Source organism: Micropterus salmoides, unplaced genomic scaffold, assembly GCF_014851395.1.
Source record: "Micropterus salmoides isolate LMB-PRFRI ecotype aquatic unplaced genomic scaffold, ASM1485139v1 Ms_hic_scaffold_10, whole genome shotgun sequence".
In the NCBI taxonomy this organism is placed as follows: Eukaryota; Metazoa; Chordata; class Actinopteri; order Centrarchiformes; family Centrarchidae; genus Micropterus; species Micropterus salmoides.
The window spans coordinates 2676936-2694184 of record NW_024040041.1 but is presented as its reverse complement, the minus strand read 5'-3'; the positions used below and the strand labels follow the sequence as shown (position 1 = coordinate 2694184).

General features: G+C 42.8%; 1 protein-coding gene across 1 annotated transcript; it reads left to right on the top strand.

Annotated features, from left to right (window-relative positions):
• The first annotated feature begins 8658 nt into the window (after positions 1-8658).
• Positions 8659-16223, top strand: unc119.2 (unc-119 lipid binding chaperone B homolog 2). Its single transcript, XM_038737132.1, has 5 exons — positions 8659-8917; positions 11342-11455; positions 12598-12688; positions 15388-15560; positions 15958-16223. The coding sequence occupies exons 1-5, from the start codon at positions 8659-8661 to the stop codon at positions 16089-16091; spliced, it is 771 nt and encodes a 256-aa protein (XP_038593060.1). The 3' UTR covers positions 16092-16223.
• Positions 16224-17249: the final 1026 nt, after the last annotated feature.

Sequence of the window (17249 nt, the reverse complement as noted above, 5' to 3'; positions counted from 1 at the left end):
AATAAAATTGAATTGAATTGGAATTGAACCTATGATATGGCTAAGTTACCCCGTCCCAGTTTCCCCATCACTGCGTGCTGGGGGACCTAAATGACATTAGTATAGAGGTTGACACATCATACATATGGCGGTGGGGGTTGGCGGGGGGGATGCTTGTGGTGATGGCCCGGTGGTGCTCGGAGTGCTCCTGATTGTGGGGGAGCGGTGTGGTGGGGGGGTGGCAGTGGGGCTGCCGGAGGGGCTCCGGCGAGGACGGGGTATTGTTGGACTTTGGGTTGGGGCTGCACTGACCTGCCTCGGGGGTGTGTGGGGGTCTGGGACTCGGGGCTTTGGAGCCTCTGGGTCTGGGGCGGGTCTGCGCGCTGGGTGGGCTGGGCTCCCCTGGATCTGCCCTGGGGCTGGGCGGGGTTGTCGCTGACTCTGGGGTGCTGCCGGTGCTAGAGGGGCTCTTGCTATAAGCCCTGGGCTGGAGGGACCTGGCGTCCTCCTGCTTAGGGGGGTGGGGGGACGGGACTGAATGAATGATGGGGCCATTCTAGCCTCCCTATGACCTCCTTCACCTTTCCCCCTTTGGTCATGTCTCACAACACCCTTAGGACTCTGGGGGGCGGGCAGGCTACAGGGCGTTTGGTGGGTGGGGCTTCTTTATTGGGGCCTCGCCCTTCATCCTCCCCCACTGGCCGCCCCTCAATTTTAATTACATAATAGACACAGAGGGCTTGGGGGGTGGGAGGGGCACCATGGGAGGCTCCACTACCTGACAGTTGTGGGGTGCCTGTGTCACAACTACCCTCCAATTTTAACTACACCTTAGTTACCACACACCTTATCTTTACTCCACCATACAACACTTCACAATCCATGACATGCATCCAACACAAAACAATACATTTACAGAGGCAGGCAGAGGGGTTGAAGGAGTGGGGGAGATTCGCATTGGCCTTGTGCCCTGCCCCTGGATCCCCGGGCGTCGGGGGTTCTGTGGGGTTGGTGACGGCCTTGCCTGATCTGGGGTGGGCTGGGGGGGTCAGGGCTCCCCTGGCATGGGGGCCCACTCTTGACCTAGACCTGGAGGGCTGCGGTGGGATTGTGGGGCGATTGTCGATGCATCTTGATGCGTTATGCTTTTTCCCTGGGCAGGGTCTCTGAATGGCTGCTGGGCGTTTAGTTTGTGCATTGGAGTCCAGGGGAGGCATTTCCTCGTTGGCTGGGAGGGACCAGTTTGCGTCCCTGTTTTGCTTCGTTGCTCTCGGATCCCCTCTGGATACTGAGGCAAATAGTTAGTTTTCGGGATGTGCAGTGTGGGTGCGGGGCAGGGCTGTGCTCCGGTTTGTTCTGGGCTTGTGCCTGGAGTTCTCGGCCCTTGACGGGTGGGTGGGTTGGTGGTGGCATGCAGCTGAGCTGGTTGATTTTGCCTCGTTGCTGGTTTGGCTGGTGTTGCACGGCGGCCGGGGGGCATGCTGGGCATGGGGGATGTCGGCTTGCGCCGGTGGCCTTAGTTTTTTCTGGCGGTTGGGGGGATGGCGGACTTTTATTGGCGGGTGCACGGTGATGGTGCGGGGCGTTTGCAGCCGGACTGGGACTTGCTGCTGGTGTTTCTCTCTGCTGGCTTTCGCTGTCGTGTTATTCCGCTTGCTCTCTCTCGTTTGCCTGACCTCGCACGCACGCGGGGGGCTGCTGGGCATTGGGTGTCGCAGTGTGCGCGTTGGGCTCATCACTTGTGCATTGGTGTTGATGATTGCGTGGCATTTGGGCGTTTTGGTTGTGCGCTGCGCGGCGGTGGGGTGCAGGGTGGGAGCACTGGTCTATGTTGTGTGCGCGCCGCGGTCGGAATGGGCGCTGCTCTTCCGTGGGTTATGCTTCTTGCGTTCTGTCGGCATTACGTTGTCAACTGGCATTTGGGTCGGGGTATTCCGTGTTTGCATCGCGGTGCATCTGGGAGTCTTTGTTTTTTTGATTGATTTTTTTCTTTTTTCTTTCTTTCTCCCACTCCTATTGGCTACTGGGGTTCTTGCCTGCCTGTTGCTGGGGTAGGTGTGGCACAGTCTAACAACTACATTCTTTAACAGGCTTATGCGCACACACATGTACACACACACATACAGACACATTCACCCACACTCACACAGACACACACAGTCTCACACATAGACACAAACAAATTTAGGTTGTCCCTGGTAGAATTATTCCTGATGCTTTTTTTTCAGTTACTTATTTAAATTAATTATTATTCCAGCTCTCATGGCTGTTCTGTGTTGCTTATTTAGTGTGCTGGACTGTTTCTTGTTTTCATTTTTCTCTTAGTTGTCTTACTATGTCAGCTGTTTATTGCTGCTGTTCGGCTGGTTGTCTTTTACTATTATTATTATTTTTATTGTTTGTTTTTGTTTGTGTTTGTTTGTTGTTGTTTTCCCCCCTCTCTGTTCTATTGCAGGTTTCGTTGCTTTCTGCAATTGGTGCTTCCCACTGCTTTTCCCTGTTGTCCCCACCTTCCATCCCCCTTCTCTTACAGGTCTTGTCCTTTCTCTGTGTTGTCTGTTTGTGCCCCCCCATCCCCGTGTCTGCCCCCCTGTCCGGCCCGGTGACAATTCAATATATAATTAAATAAATAATAAAACAGACAAAGGAGTATATTAATACTCTCTTGTTAAAGTAAAATCTGTCTGGCACAATATGGTATCCAGCTCATCATACTCTATACCAGGCTGCTGGGCAGGACAGGTTTAAAAAAAATAAATAAATGAATAAAAATGCCTAGTAAAGAAAAATCGAGTCAGTGTTGTCACTCATGTTTAACAAAAACATAATAAAATAACATTTGTATTTCAAACAAATAGGAGACTTATTAGCAAATTTGAAAAAACTTTCTTCAACGCCATGCATCATGGGAATTTTTGATGGACTTGCTTGACTTTGATGGCTGCTCTGTATCACCCTGTCCCTCAGAATTCCCATGATGCATGGTGGTGAAGAAAGTTTTTTCAAATTTGCTAATAAGTGTCCTATTTGTTGGAAACACAAAAGTTACTTTGTGATTTATGTTTTGTTAAAACAAAATTCTGCTTAGAATATAGTGTTTTTTGTTGGTAATTGTCATTCTTGTGGTGGTTTACTAGTGAAACCAGGAGTGAAGTGCCTGTTTCATTTGATAAAAATGGCTGCATTGCTAGCTAGCCTATAGTCAAGTTTGAGTCAGCTCAAGTAGTAATTTCTGATTGTCTTCTTTGTTCCCCAATTCTTCAGCTTGTGTTAAGTATCTCTGTAATTATTCTGCAGGCTCATGCTTTACTTTTCCATGCTTAGCTGCTCAAGCTGTAACAAAAAAACCCCCAAAGGACAGCTGCAAAGCTTAATTTTTTATGGCAAGTGAACTGTATCTTCATCAATACTTCACAATGTTACTCAAAAACCTCTGTGATCCAATAGCGAAGTGGTAAAGAGACAGTCCTCAGAGTACCACTTCATGCGCCGCACATTGATTCGATTCACAATATTAATATATTATAGCTTGTGAATTTACACAGCTGTTCGTTGTGTGAACTTGATGCTAACAAAATGTGGAGTCCTTACTGACTTTCAGTGGTTACTCTCAAAATGTTGTCAGTCTAAATGCAATCATTGTTTACATGAAATTAAGTCTTTCACAGCATAATTCTTTGGCTGTTTATTTATTTTATTCTTCAACATCGTTCTCGTTCAGGCACTTTACTCCTGGTTTCAATAGTAAACCATCACAAGAATGACAATTACCAACAAAAAACACCATATTCCAAGCAGACATGATTAACAAAACATAAGTCCCTCAAACTTCCCACGATGCATGGCAGCAAAAGTTTTGTTAAAATTTGCTAATAAGTCTACTATTTGTGTGAAATACAAATGTTACTTTATTATGTTTTGTTAAACATGTATGCTAAGAAAATAGTGTTTTTTGTTGGTAATTGTCATTCTTGTGGTGGTTCCCGAGTGAAACCAGGAGTGAAGTGCCTGTTTCATTTGATAAGAACTGCTGCATTGATAGGTATTCAATGACATAGTGGTAAAGAGACGGTCCTCAGAATACTACTTCCTGTGCCTGACATTGATTTGATTCATGATATTAATATATTATAGCTTGTGAATTTACAGAGCTGTTTGTTTTTAGAACTTGATGCTAACAAAATGTGGTGTCCTTACTGACTTTCAGTGGTTAGTTTAAAATTTTATGTACACTGCTCAAAAAAATAAAGGGAACACTTAAACAACACAATGTAACTCCAAGTCAATCATACTCCTGTAAAATCAAACTGTCCGCTTAGGAAACAACACTGATTGACAATCAGTTTCACATGCTGTTGTGCAAATGGAATAGACAACAGGTGGAAATTATAGGCAATTAGCAAGACACCCCCAATAAAGGAGTGGTTCTGCAGGTGGTGACCACAGACCACTTCTCAGCTCCTATGCTTCCTGGCTGATGTTTTGGTCACTTTTGAATGCTGGCGGTGCTTTCACTCTAGTGGTAGCATGAGACGGAGTCTACAACCCACACAAGTGGCTCAGGTAGTGCAGCTCATCCAGGATGGCACATCAATGCGAGCTGTGGCAAGAAGGTTTGCTGTGTCTGTCAGCGTAGTGTCCAGAACACGGAGGCGCTACCAGGAGACAGGCCAGTACATCAGGAGACGTGGAGGAGGCCAAATGACCTCCAGCAGGCCACAAATGTGCATGTGTCTGCTCAAACGGTCAGAAACAGACTCCATGAGGGTGGTATGAGGGCCCGACGTCCATAGGTGGGGGTTGTGCTTACAGCCCAACACCGTGCAGGACGTTTGGCATTTGCCAGAGAACACCAAGATTGGCAAATTCGCCACTGGCGCCCTGTGCTCTTCATAGATGAAAGCAGGTTCACACTGAGCACATGTGACAGACGTGACAGAGTCTGGAGACCCGTGGAGAACGTTCTGCTGCCTGCAACATCCTCCAGCATGACCGGTTTGGCGGTGGGTCAGTAATGGTGTGGGGTGGCATTTCTTTGGGGGGCCGCACAGCCCTTCATGTGCTCGCCAGAGGTAGCCTGACTGCCATTAGGTACCGAGATGAGATCCTCAGACCCCTTGTGAGAAGTGAGTGTGTCAGTTCCTGCAAGAGGAAGGCATTGATGCTATGGACTGGCACCGCCCGTTCCCCAGACCTGAATCCAATTGAGCACATCTGGGACATCATGTCTCGCTCCATCCACCAACGCCACGTTTCACCACAGACTGTCCGGGAGTTGACGGATGCTTTAGTCCAGGTCTGGGAGGAGATCCCTCAGGAGACCATCCGCCACCTCATCAGGAGCATGCCCAGGCGTTGTAGGGAGGTCATACAGGCACGTGGAGGCCACACACACTACTGAGCCTCATTTTGACTTGTTTTAAGGACATTACATCAAAGTTGGATCGGCCTGTAGTGTGGTTTTCCACTTTGATTTTGAGTGTGACTCCAAATCCAGACCTCCATGGGTTGATAAATTTGATTTCCATTGATAATTTTTGTGTGATTTTGTTGTCAGCACATTCAACTATGTAATGAAAGGAGTATTTAATGAGATTATTTCATTCATTCAGATCTAGGATGTGTTATTTTTTTGAGCAGTGTAGTTAGTCTTTCTAAATGCAATCATTGTTTACATGATATTAAGTCTTTCACGGCACAATTCTTTGGCTGTTTATTTTATTTTTCAACTGCGGAGTAGACATCACAGAAAATATGTTTCTAAGCAAACTATGCCTTCTATTGGTGCTTTGGAGGCCTTTTTTTGTCAGAATAAGACATATGGACAAAGAAACTTGAAAGCCTTCCCTTCACAGTGTATCTGAGTAGTCCGGTGGTTGAGGTCTTGCTCTTGCTCTGGATCCAGAGATTGATGGATCAAACCCCGCTCACAGCATGTTAAGTAAAAAAGGGGCAAAACTTAACACGTTTGCTGAACAAGTGTGCAGCACATCATTGAGTCTCTTAGCTGATGGACATTGCACATTGCACCGACAGCGATAGAAATCGCAAACAATAGCTGGCAGCTCTCACACGCTCTTGCCCTCTACCCTCCATCTTTGTCATAAACCCTGAACACATTTCAGGCACAAAAAAATGTCTTGCCTTAAGCCCTGCGATTATGTGAACTAACTGAGCTTGAGATCTAATCGTTAGGTTCTCTGACATTTGTGTGTGGTTGTCAGGAACGGAGGCCATCACTTCAACAAATCAGTCCTTAATCAATCATGACATAGTTCAGATGCACACAGGGCTAATTCCAGTGGGAGCAAGGGAATATTTTAGGTGGGTGATATTTTAAAATGTTTTTTTGTGTAGCATGCAGCATGTTTTCCGTGATCAGATCATGCGTTTATATTATGTAAGATACCAGAGGGAGTCTGTAACTCATGAACAGCAAATAAAATGATGATAATAGTAATAATAGCCTTTATTTACATAACATGTTTAAAACCATGTTTAAAAGTGTTTACATAGGACATGTAACAGTAAGTGCTGTGACTGTTTTTTCCATTTATCTCTCTTGTTTCCCCTCCCTTTTTGTGTGTGTGTGTGTGTGTGTGTGTGTGTGTGTGTGTCTGCGTGGGTTCTCTCCGGGTGCTCCAGCTTCCTCCCATGGTCCAAAGACATGTGGCCTAGGTTGATTGGTGACCCTAAATTGTCCTTTGGTGTGAGCATGACTGGTTGTCTCAAACGAGTTTGTTTAGAGTCAAACGTCTTTCACCATATTAATCTCTGCATCCATCTGCCTCTTGCCCTTCTTCTGCTCTAAAAATGTCAAATTATGCTGACTGGTAACCAGTGAAGAGAGGCTGAAAAAGGCGTGATCTCATCTCTAATTTATTTATAGCAGAGCAGCTGACTTTTGTACTAGCTTTAAAGGTTCAGTGTATAAGTCTTAGTGGCATCTAGTGGTGAGAATTGCGAATTGCAACCAGCGGCTCACGGTGCATTCATGTGCTTATGTTCTCTTAAGTAAAGGAATGTGGAATCCACAGACACTTCTTCAAAGATGTGTTGGATTATCATTATCAGCATGTATAAACAACACGCAGACATCTAGTTCACAGCAAACTAACCATTATAACCATATTACAACTTAAATGTTGGCAAAATATGTATATGCAAAACTTGATTTTGCATGAATCAAAATTCTGTATACTTCATGTCCCATGTACACTTTATTTAGATACACGTTATAAAGATTTAAAGAGGAAAAAAGATTCTGATTATTTCGATACCACATGAATGCACTGCTCACCGATCTCCCTTTCCAAGCTTGCAAGAGAAGCTACGGTGGGCGACACACTCTGTTGGCTCTCGTGCAAGTGTGGGTCTCCATTAGTCCAAATTTCACTCATTTCTTACTTCTAATAAACCAGTCGACTGATACTAATAATAAGTTGAGTTGTTGTTATGTATTCAGCATAGTGATGAAATGCACTCTGTTGAGCCGTTTGACTGTTCGGGAGAAACATGGCGGTGCAACATGATGACCTCCATGTAAAAGGACCCACTTTGTATGTAGGGATGGTCTGCCGTGCAAATTCCAGCGTAGCAGGACCCTTCTCTCTTCCAATAATTTGTGCAGTGCTCCGCATCACGTACAAAAAGTTCAAGACAATTCAACTTCGGCAGCAGGCAGGCGTGTGCATGAGGCGAGCACAACCTACAGTTTCACATTAATGTTTAAGTTGAGATTTACAAGAAATATTTTATTGCTACTGTGTAAAGGGAATACTGCTGGTAAAAAGCACCATATTTGTTTAAAGTGTTTTCAAACCACATGTTAGTGCACTTTTGTGTATATAGCAGTACATTTAAATTAAAAGTGCACAATACACTACTTTAGAATTCATTATTTAATTTTGTGCATAACAATGTGATTAATCGCGATTAAAAACTTTACCACAACTGAAAACTATGATGCCTATTATATTGCATTTCTGTCAATAGACCCTCATACATATTACACACTGAACCTTTAAACACAGGGAAATCCGCCCGCAACACCAGGGCACGACGGACCCCCTAATAACCCTATGGGGAGGAAGGAGTTCAGGAGACAAAATAGGGGGGGAGGGGTGCAGAATGCAAGAAGGAAGAAGAGGAGATGGCTTGTGTTTGTATTTATGGAAATGCTGGGAGTGACATAATTGATGTGTGGTCCTGCTCCTGAATCTCTGCTAAGTAGCTCTACCTCTTTTATGGGGTTAATTGCGTCCAGTAATAAAGATGTAAAGAAACATGCGATCACAAACAATCTATGTATGTGCTTAAAGCCACAAAATGCAATTTGATTCAAACAAAGAGTCCAAGTAATGAAGAAGTACAGTTGTTTCAGATTTGTTTTCATCCTGGGACAGCCAATGCTTGATTTCAGAGAGACAAGAGCATCTTTTACTTTGCGGATGATGTCCAGAGAATGTGCTTACAGTTCTTTGACCATTAGGTGATACCATAGCCAGATCTATCTAGGGAATGACTCATATTGCCAAATCCAGTCTGACATAATCAGTTTAGACACCACCAGCCTGAGCTGACCTGTGGATTACATCCTTTGAAGCTGCATTTGCCACACTTTGCAAATACTTGTAACACATTGAGCTTGGTTTAGTCAGGCCATTTGCCGGAAACCAGATGGAGGGCCAAGAAGAAACCACAATTGGAAACAGCGAGCAGTGCCAAACTCAGAATGATGAAAGCACAGGGGAGCAGAAAGAGGGAGGGGGGACAGATGAAGAGATGGGGGTCGATGGAGGCATGGAGGATTGGAACGGATTTGTTTCAGGAGGGACCACATTGCAAGAAGCAGAGGAGGGGGAGGTGGTGGCTGAATGGAGACCTGGTGAACCAGTGACCCCGCAGTATGTCTTACAGCTGAACAGTTACACTAGGGGTGAGTCAGCTTTTGAAAACCAGTTACTGTTCCTCAGAACAAGAAACTGGAAATAAGGAGTCTAGAGGAAGGAAGCTGTGTGTGTGTGTGTGTGTGTGTTACTCTGTGTTTGTGTTACTGTGTGTGTGCATATACAGTGTATGTACTCCTTTGCAGGTGGAGTAGACTTTACAGCTGACTCTTTGTTGAGCACATCAAAAGGAGCATGAAATGTGTTAAGTTCATCTGGTAATGTGGCCTCACACATGATGGGGGAGCTCCTGCTTTTGTAACCTGTGATGTTTTTGATTGCCTGCCACATATCTTTGGTGTTGTGGTGTCTCTCCAGTTTCCGCTTCTCCTCCATGACGCCAGCGTTCAGTCTCACTCTGGTGTTGCTAAATGCTTCCTCGGCACCTGACCAAACTTTTTTGCCTCTTGGCGTCGTCACCACTCCGTTCATCTAGATGTTCTGGTTGGGGAATGGTTTTATTGTCTTAGTGATCACTACATCACATATTTGCTGATGTATGATGTTGTGATAATGTATAATCCTCAAGGTTGATGTGGTTCTCCTGTGATATAATCTGTGCACTCAAACCAGTCCCGTAGAGCGACTGTCCACAATTTGAAAATACTACTGTATATATGTTAGCTCCTTAACATGTTAACCAACATTGTTATTTTCCCACTTGGATATTTACAAAACTGGGGGAAAGTATAATTGTCAGATGAGCAAATATCCCATTATATTACTATGCAAATTATTTGGCCTCTCTCCTCTGCTGCCCACTCCAGCCTTCAAAATCTAGGGGTTATATTTGATCCGCATCATTTGACACCCATGTTAGGCAGCTGACTCGATCTTGATTTTTCCATATAAGAAATATTTGTTAACTGAGATCTGTAGTTTCTGACAACTAGAGATGTGAGACCGACAAATAGACGGTCTCACATCACTCCCATGCTGACATCTCTTCTCTGGCTTATAAAGAGCACTTATAGAGCACTGCACACTCAGGCACCTGCATAATGTGGCTGAACTGCTATGCCCTTACTCATCAGCTTGCTCTCTTAGGTCTAATAACCAAAAGTTCTGTTTGTCAATTTGGCGTTTCTGCCCCGGCTCTCACATGGTGAAACCTATCTGTAAGTGTGTTTCCTACCACATCAACATTTTCTGATGTGAAATATGGAGTAGGTTACCACAGGGCTCTGGTCGTTACCCTCTTCTCTTCTCTCTTTATATTTCAAGCTGATGATACTCAGCTGCATGTGCCTGTAAAGGCAGAAGATCATTCCTACATTACTAAATTAGAGGCCTGCTTGTCTGCTTTGGAAAACTAGATGTCATGTCATTTCCTACTCCTGTATTCTGAAAATACTGAGATGGTAGTCACTGGCCATTGGAAATGTGATTATATTACACCAATTTTAGCTTCCCTTCTTTGGCTCCCTATCTATGTCAGATCAGTCCTGGAGGTGCTTCTGATGACTTACAAAAATGTAAATGGGTTCGCCTCTTTACGTCTCTCCGCTCTCAGAATACAAGGCATCGGTTCCCAGGCTTTAAAAGTGTGGCTATGTTGGGGACTTTAAATCCAAACTTAAAACTCTATCGAATTTGATAACCTTGAACCTGTTGTTTCTCGTCCTCAATGTCCAGTCCAGGTTTGTCCTGCCTGGCAAGAACCCTGTAAACTTTCTGAAAACCACTATCTCTCCCTGCCTTTCGCTCTCTAGTTTCTTCTCCATGTCCTCTCCTTTCACTCAGGCTTCTCTGTGCTGGACCATCAGCTGTCCTTGGACCTCTCTCCCTCTCCTGACTGTCCATGTCTCTCTCCAGATGTTTTGGATCTGGATCTCTGTCCTCCAGGAGATTCAGCCTCTCCTCTTGCCTCTCTCCCTCCCTCTGTGTGAATGGTGTGCTTGACTTTTGCCTCTTGTGTGTTTGTGTAGTCCGTCTGAGGAGGTCATGGGCTCAGGTCAAAATTATTTGGAGATACCTCAATGTCCTTCCGGATCCATATTCTTCATATATGTTACAATCTATGTGTAACTTTGTCATCACAATGGTCCATACTATAATTTAGTCATGTTGTTCTACTCTGAACACACTTCTGAATTGAAGGTGTAAGGACGCAGGGTGTCGTATGCTGGACAGATTTTGAAGCCCCCTGAGACAAATTTGTGATTTGTGATATCGGGCTTAGTTAATAAAACTGACATGACACCATATCAGGCATATGCCATGTTAATACAATTTAAAATGAAGTCAATCTTGTATCATTGCTGTGATTAAAGAGAATTTAGTAGAAAAGCATATTGGGGCACTCCAACAAATCTCACTTTTTCCAGTTTCTCTCTCCAATTCCATGCCATGTCAAGCATAAAACTCTTCTGAAGAGGTGAATTTTCAGCTGTTGTTGGTTGGATGTGTGGCAGAGTACCTGTGTTCACCAGAGGACAACATCTACAACGTAAACTTCTCTCGCTTCAAAATCAGAGACCTGGGCAGCGGAGCAGTGATCCTTGACTTCAAAAAACACTGTCCAACAGGTACCTTTTCATCTTTGTTTTTACATTTGTTGAGATGCTTAATGTTCTCAGGAAAATGGAAAGTCTAAAGCCATGATAGTAATCCCCAGAGGCTGCATTTGTCCTTACAGCCCACACTGAAATGTAATGGAAGGTATGAACAACATAGGCTGCTAAAAATGTTGATCTTCTATAACAACTTACAACTGGCTGGTTTCTACACAGAACAATCACTGTGATTTTGGATTATTTCAATATACGTGAGTATTGTTGTAAGACTTGACAATATGTTAACCTAAAAGGAAGAAGAGTCGATGACAACTCACCCATTGATGAGCTACAATACCTTTCGGTTGGTGGTGCTAGACAAAAGGTCAGAGGATCACCAAAAACACTGATTCTTCCACCAGGGACAATGAATAAAAATATATAAAAAATCCAGGCATTACTATTCAAGATACCTTGTCATGGACTAGATTACTTAAGAGAACATTTTGACAGAATCTTCCACTAAGCAAAGGTCAAAGGGTCATCGACATTAGAAATCATCCTCTGGTGACAATAATTATTCAGAACCAAATTTGATGGAAATATAACTGACTGAAACATTTTAGTGTTGTGAAGATGGACAGATGTCACAGAGGAGATCACAGATGGATTTGTCACATCAGCCGGGTGCAAAAGTCAGGTTGTTGAAAGGGTGCTCATTCAATTTTTCCGTCAAGCAGGGCAGTTCTCTTGTGCTGTTATCTTTAAATAGACATTGGAATCAAGTCATATAGTCAGTAGTAAAGTATACTGCTATGGAGCTATGGAGGACATGGGTTCATAAAAAGGCTAGGAGAAGTTTGATTACCTTGGACAGTTGAGTTTAGCTACTGTTGTTGTTGGTGTAGGCTACTATAACCATTGGAGAGTGAAACTAAGTGGATCATGTTGGAGTTGGAGCTGATCAATGTTGACCAGCAGTTACTTTTAGTGAAATTACTAAAATGCAGAAACGAAAGAGGTTGTCGGAGGAGATAGTGTGTATGACCCATGAACCAGTTGAGGCAGGAAGGACAAGCCGGAAATGCGTCCTGTTCATAATAGTTTTTCCCAACACCTCTTTTCTAGTTTTTTCTTTTAATGTCTTCTCTCTTCCTCTCCTTACTTTTCTCCAGAAATTCAAGACGTCATTGAACTTGATACAAGCAGATTCATCCGGTATTACTTCTCCCCTGCATTCCTGGCCCTCAGAGAGATAGGCGCTACGTAAGTCAGAGATATTTCCTTCTGTTGGATTGACTGCTCTGGCTGTTGGATGTATCGAGTGCAGGGACATACATTGACCTAAAACCAAGAAAGAATTTGTTTGGTCCACATGAGAAGTAGTTTGGGGTGGATGGATGGGACAACAAAACTTTGGACTTCAGCACCAGAAATTGCTGTTCATTTCCTGTTTCAGACTGACCGCGATCATTCCCTAACCTTAACCATATGTTTGTTATTGTAACCAAGATCATCCATCCATCCATCGTCAACCGCTTATCCTGTGTACAGGGTCGCGGGGGGCTGGAGCCAATCCAATCCTAGCTGACATTGGGCGAAAGGCGGGGTACACCCTGGACAGGTCGCCAGTACGAAGATAATTTATTTATTTATTATTATTAATATTAACAATTTCACACACATAGATAACAAAAACATTAAGGAAATCTTAAAAGAAAAAAAATACATGTGAGGGTGTGGTAGAAGCCTTTAATGGCTTCTATGAATAACCATACCCAGATACAATACAAAATCACAAATACATTTTAAATATTCGTAATAGTAAACATTACAAGTAATAATAAATGTGAAGTAAAAAGAATACAGAGAAGCAGGAGTAATTTTCTAATGTATAGAATGAACTGCTGTTTTAGTAACCATTTTACTTTCAGCTCAAATGTTTTTTGACAGCAGGGCATTTCTAGTCTCTTTTTGTACCCAGAGAAATCCATTAAATGCACATTCATTCCACAAGATAACTCCACAATGTTTAATACAGAGGACGATGAAGATTCTTAGCTTGTCTAGTTGTATAATTATAGAACTGTGGATTATTTACAAAATAATATCTAAAACTATGAGGTAAATCTGTATTCATGGATCTCACTTTAGAGACAAATGTACAGGTTTGATGAATGTTGATGTTGAATAAAGGTCCCCTGACATTAACAAAGTAGGCATTTTAACCCTAACATAGATGTTTTTGTGCCTAAACCTAACCAAACCTTAACTATGATGTTGAAACAGATCTTCAGCAGCAGTAATTTGGAACAGTTTCGTGTTCCAACCAGGTGTGCTGCACTGCCTTTTTAGTTGAAGCAGTGCGGTGTGATTTTTTAAAATTGTTGCTAGGCAACCACCACATCACCTGTCTGAAGCCTAACCATGATTTTGCTGTGAAGTAAACACACATATAGGTACCTTTTGTTTAAAGATATAGGCTACTGTGTGTGTGTATGTGTGTGTGTGCGGCCTATATCTTATATATCTTATCTATCAATCAATGGACAGGTGGGCTTGAACTGGCTCTGACTGAGGGTGAGAGGCTGCTCTCATACAGTAGCCTAACACAGGAAAATGGATATACATGTGACCAAAAGAAAGTGGAGAAATCACAGGGAGTTATGTTACCACAGCTGGTCCAGGAGCTTCGCCTGTTAACTATCAGTACAGTTTAAATGAATGAAAATAACTTAATTGAAATCTCAGGTACCACACTAATTTCCCTCCAAGCCTGATGTCCTGTTCAAATCATGGTAACAACAGTTGGTAAAAACATACAGCTCCGGGTATCGAGCAACAGCCACCACCAGTTTGTCCTCCATGATTGTTATTTCTAAGCAGCTGTAAACTTCGTCGCCACCTCTCAACTCATCGTTTGATTGGACAATGGGAATGAAACGCCAATAATGTCGGAAGATTTTCTGTTGAAGTATCTTCAACTCTAGGCGTTCAGAGCGCTTCTGCAAAAACGCAAGGTGCTCCGAGCATCTAAAATGCAAGGCAGACATGGCGCATTACTAGTACCCAAATGCTTACTGCCTATTGAAAACAACTGGAAAAACAGGCTCTGTCTGAACGGGCCCTTAGAAGGCACAGACAGTTGGACTGCTAACAGGGGTCAGATCAGAAAACACTTCCATGTAACATTCTAGAGGGCATAGCAATACCACCTATTTTATTGTTTAATTTGGAGGCATTATTTGCTGAAAAGAAATCCTGAAAATCAGTTACACACAGAGTGCAACATTAACTTTTTGTCCACAAGCCAATGGATAGTGAATGCTTAAAGCGTACCAGCCACTCAATAGAATACCACTGTTTTTGGGTTGGTGAGTGAAGTAAATCTACCATCCATTTGCATATTTTCCCAGAATTTGGCTGGACACATGGTGTAAAATTATCACACATTTGAGCTATTTAGACTTTTAGAGATTTAGTAAGTCTTAAAATTTAAAAAACAATAAATGCTTTGTCTATACGAGCTCAGTAAAACTCAACATTTACTTGGGACTGAAACAGGACTGAAAGCAGTGAGAATGTTCAGCAAATGTCGCAGGAATGTGTGGGAAGGAAAAAATAATTTTTACTGAGCAACTGTGGAAGAAAGCCTCCTGGATCACCTTTAACATGCATTGAAGTCACATGATTAATAGTTATTTATGTAGGAAATGTATTTCTGTCACTCATGTTTTATTATTTTGAAATGTATTTAGTCTTTTGTTGTCCAACAGCTTTACAGACATGCATTCTTACCGAAATCTGAGACTTTGTTTTGTCATAGACACAGATATGGTTGGACTTGCTGTCCATGTGTCTAAGTCCATTAAATGTTATGACTGTGGGACTCAAATAATTACTCTAGTAAGGAAGATGTTTTCTTAGGAGGGTCACTGTGAGCTGATCCGCCGCCTGTCTCTCAGGTTGGAGTTCACAGTGGGCAGCAAGTCACTGAGCCGCTTCCGTCTGATCGAGAGGCATTTTTTCAGGAACCTCCTGCTTAAAACCTTTGACTTTGAGATTGGCTTCTGCATCCCACACAGCAGAAACACCTGTGAGCACATCTACTGCTTACCTGACCTGGACCCAGAAGCAGGTATGATTAAATGACTACTACACAAACACACACAGACCCTTTCTTTCAACACTAATGCAAATAAATATGAAGATCTTGTTTGTCAAGCAAAGCCTGTCCCATATTAGTGGGGTAGTTACTTTTAATACCAAACATTAATATTTTGTTTGTACCCTTTCTTGACATAGAAAAGCATTACGTCCTCTTGCCGAGAATAATTTAAGATGGTGCACTCCCAAAATAAACCTAAATATGTTGATGGAACAATAATCACACAGAGTCAAATCAAGTGGAATATTTTGTGATGTTCTGTATTAGGATTTCTGCATTAGTGTAGAAATAGTCTTCAACCTTACATCTTACAATGTCTAACTCCTGCTGAACATGTTTCTCCTTTCCTCTGCTCTGCTCTGCTCAGTTGAAGAAATGATTGCCAACCCGTTTGAGACGCGCTCGGACAGTTTTTACTTTGTCAACAACAAGCTGATTATTCATCACAAAGCGGAGTACTCCTTCTCCCCGCAAAGACAAAGTGACACATCCAGGAAATAGAGAAACTGACAATGAACAGAGTCAGTAAGCCTCTGATGTTGTTGTAAATGATGCTTCAGCTATTATTTATGTTGTTTGGTGGGACCAAATCTTAAGAAACCCATGTGTTTCTGCTGTGGGAAAAACTTGGGAGTGATTAAATATTACAGCTGTATGATGTGCTATGCATACATGCATGTATTCTTCTTGGAGTTGTAAGGAGATGATGATAATAAGTGTGTTGTATCTATCAAAGCAACAAACATTTTCATCCAGCTTATTTTTCTTTATAAAAAAAGTAAATTAACACTAAACCCACTGTTTAGTAGTCTCACCCTGTAGTGTTCATTGCAACAGCAGTTATTTACCTCTGGCCCCAAAGTACAAACGTCACCTTCCCTTCACTCTGGGCCACACCCTTCCAGCAAAACATATAGAAAGAAAGAAACTCCAGGTATTACATACACCCACAAATCACAGAACTCTGTCTCTGGATATGAATGTATTTTATAAATATGCCATGGGAGCAAGCAAAAGAAAATCCTTTTTTCACTATCCAGAGATGCTCACAAGTCTTTGACGTACAGTCCAAGTCAAGTCTCAAGTTTTTGAGGTACAGTCCAAGTCAAGTCTCAAGTCTTTGAGGTACAGTCCAAGTCAAGTCTCAAGTCACTTGTGGTTATAATGAATGTCGTATAACCTGCTGCGTTTAATCCAGGCTGCTTAGAACACTGCATAGCTATTAGGAAACTGTAACCTGTTTTTCACTTACAGAACACAACCATGTAGCCTAATGTACAATGCGTCAACAACTAATGACAGCTTATAAACTACTGTAAGTCAACACATCCCCCAGACTCTCAAACCAGTGTAACGTTATAACTAAATAAAACTGTAACGTTACATGATCAGCAATAAACCTGGAACCTGTTGCAGCCGACGTTAATAATTACCGTGATGGCAGCCAGCGGGACATAAATGATTATGTTAATCGACCACCACAAGTTTGGCAAGTAAACAAACGCTCATTCATCTTTTCATAACGAACGACAGTCAGAGTAAACCTCCCGAAGGTCGTAGCTAAAGCAAGAAGCAAGCTAATGTTAGAAGGCCAATGCTGAGCTAAACATATTTACTAACCTCAGGTTACTAACCTATGTGCGTTCAGCCCTTCTTTGT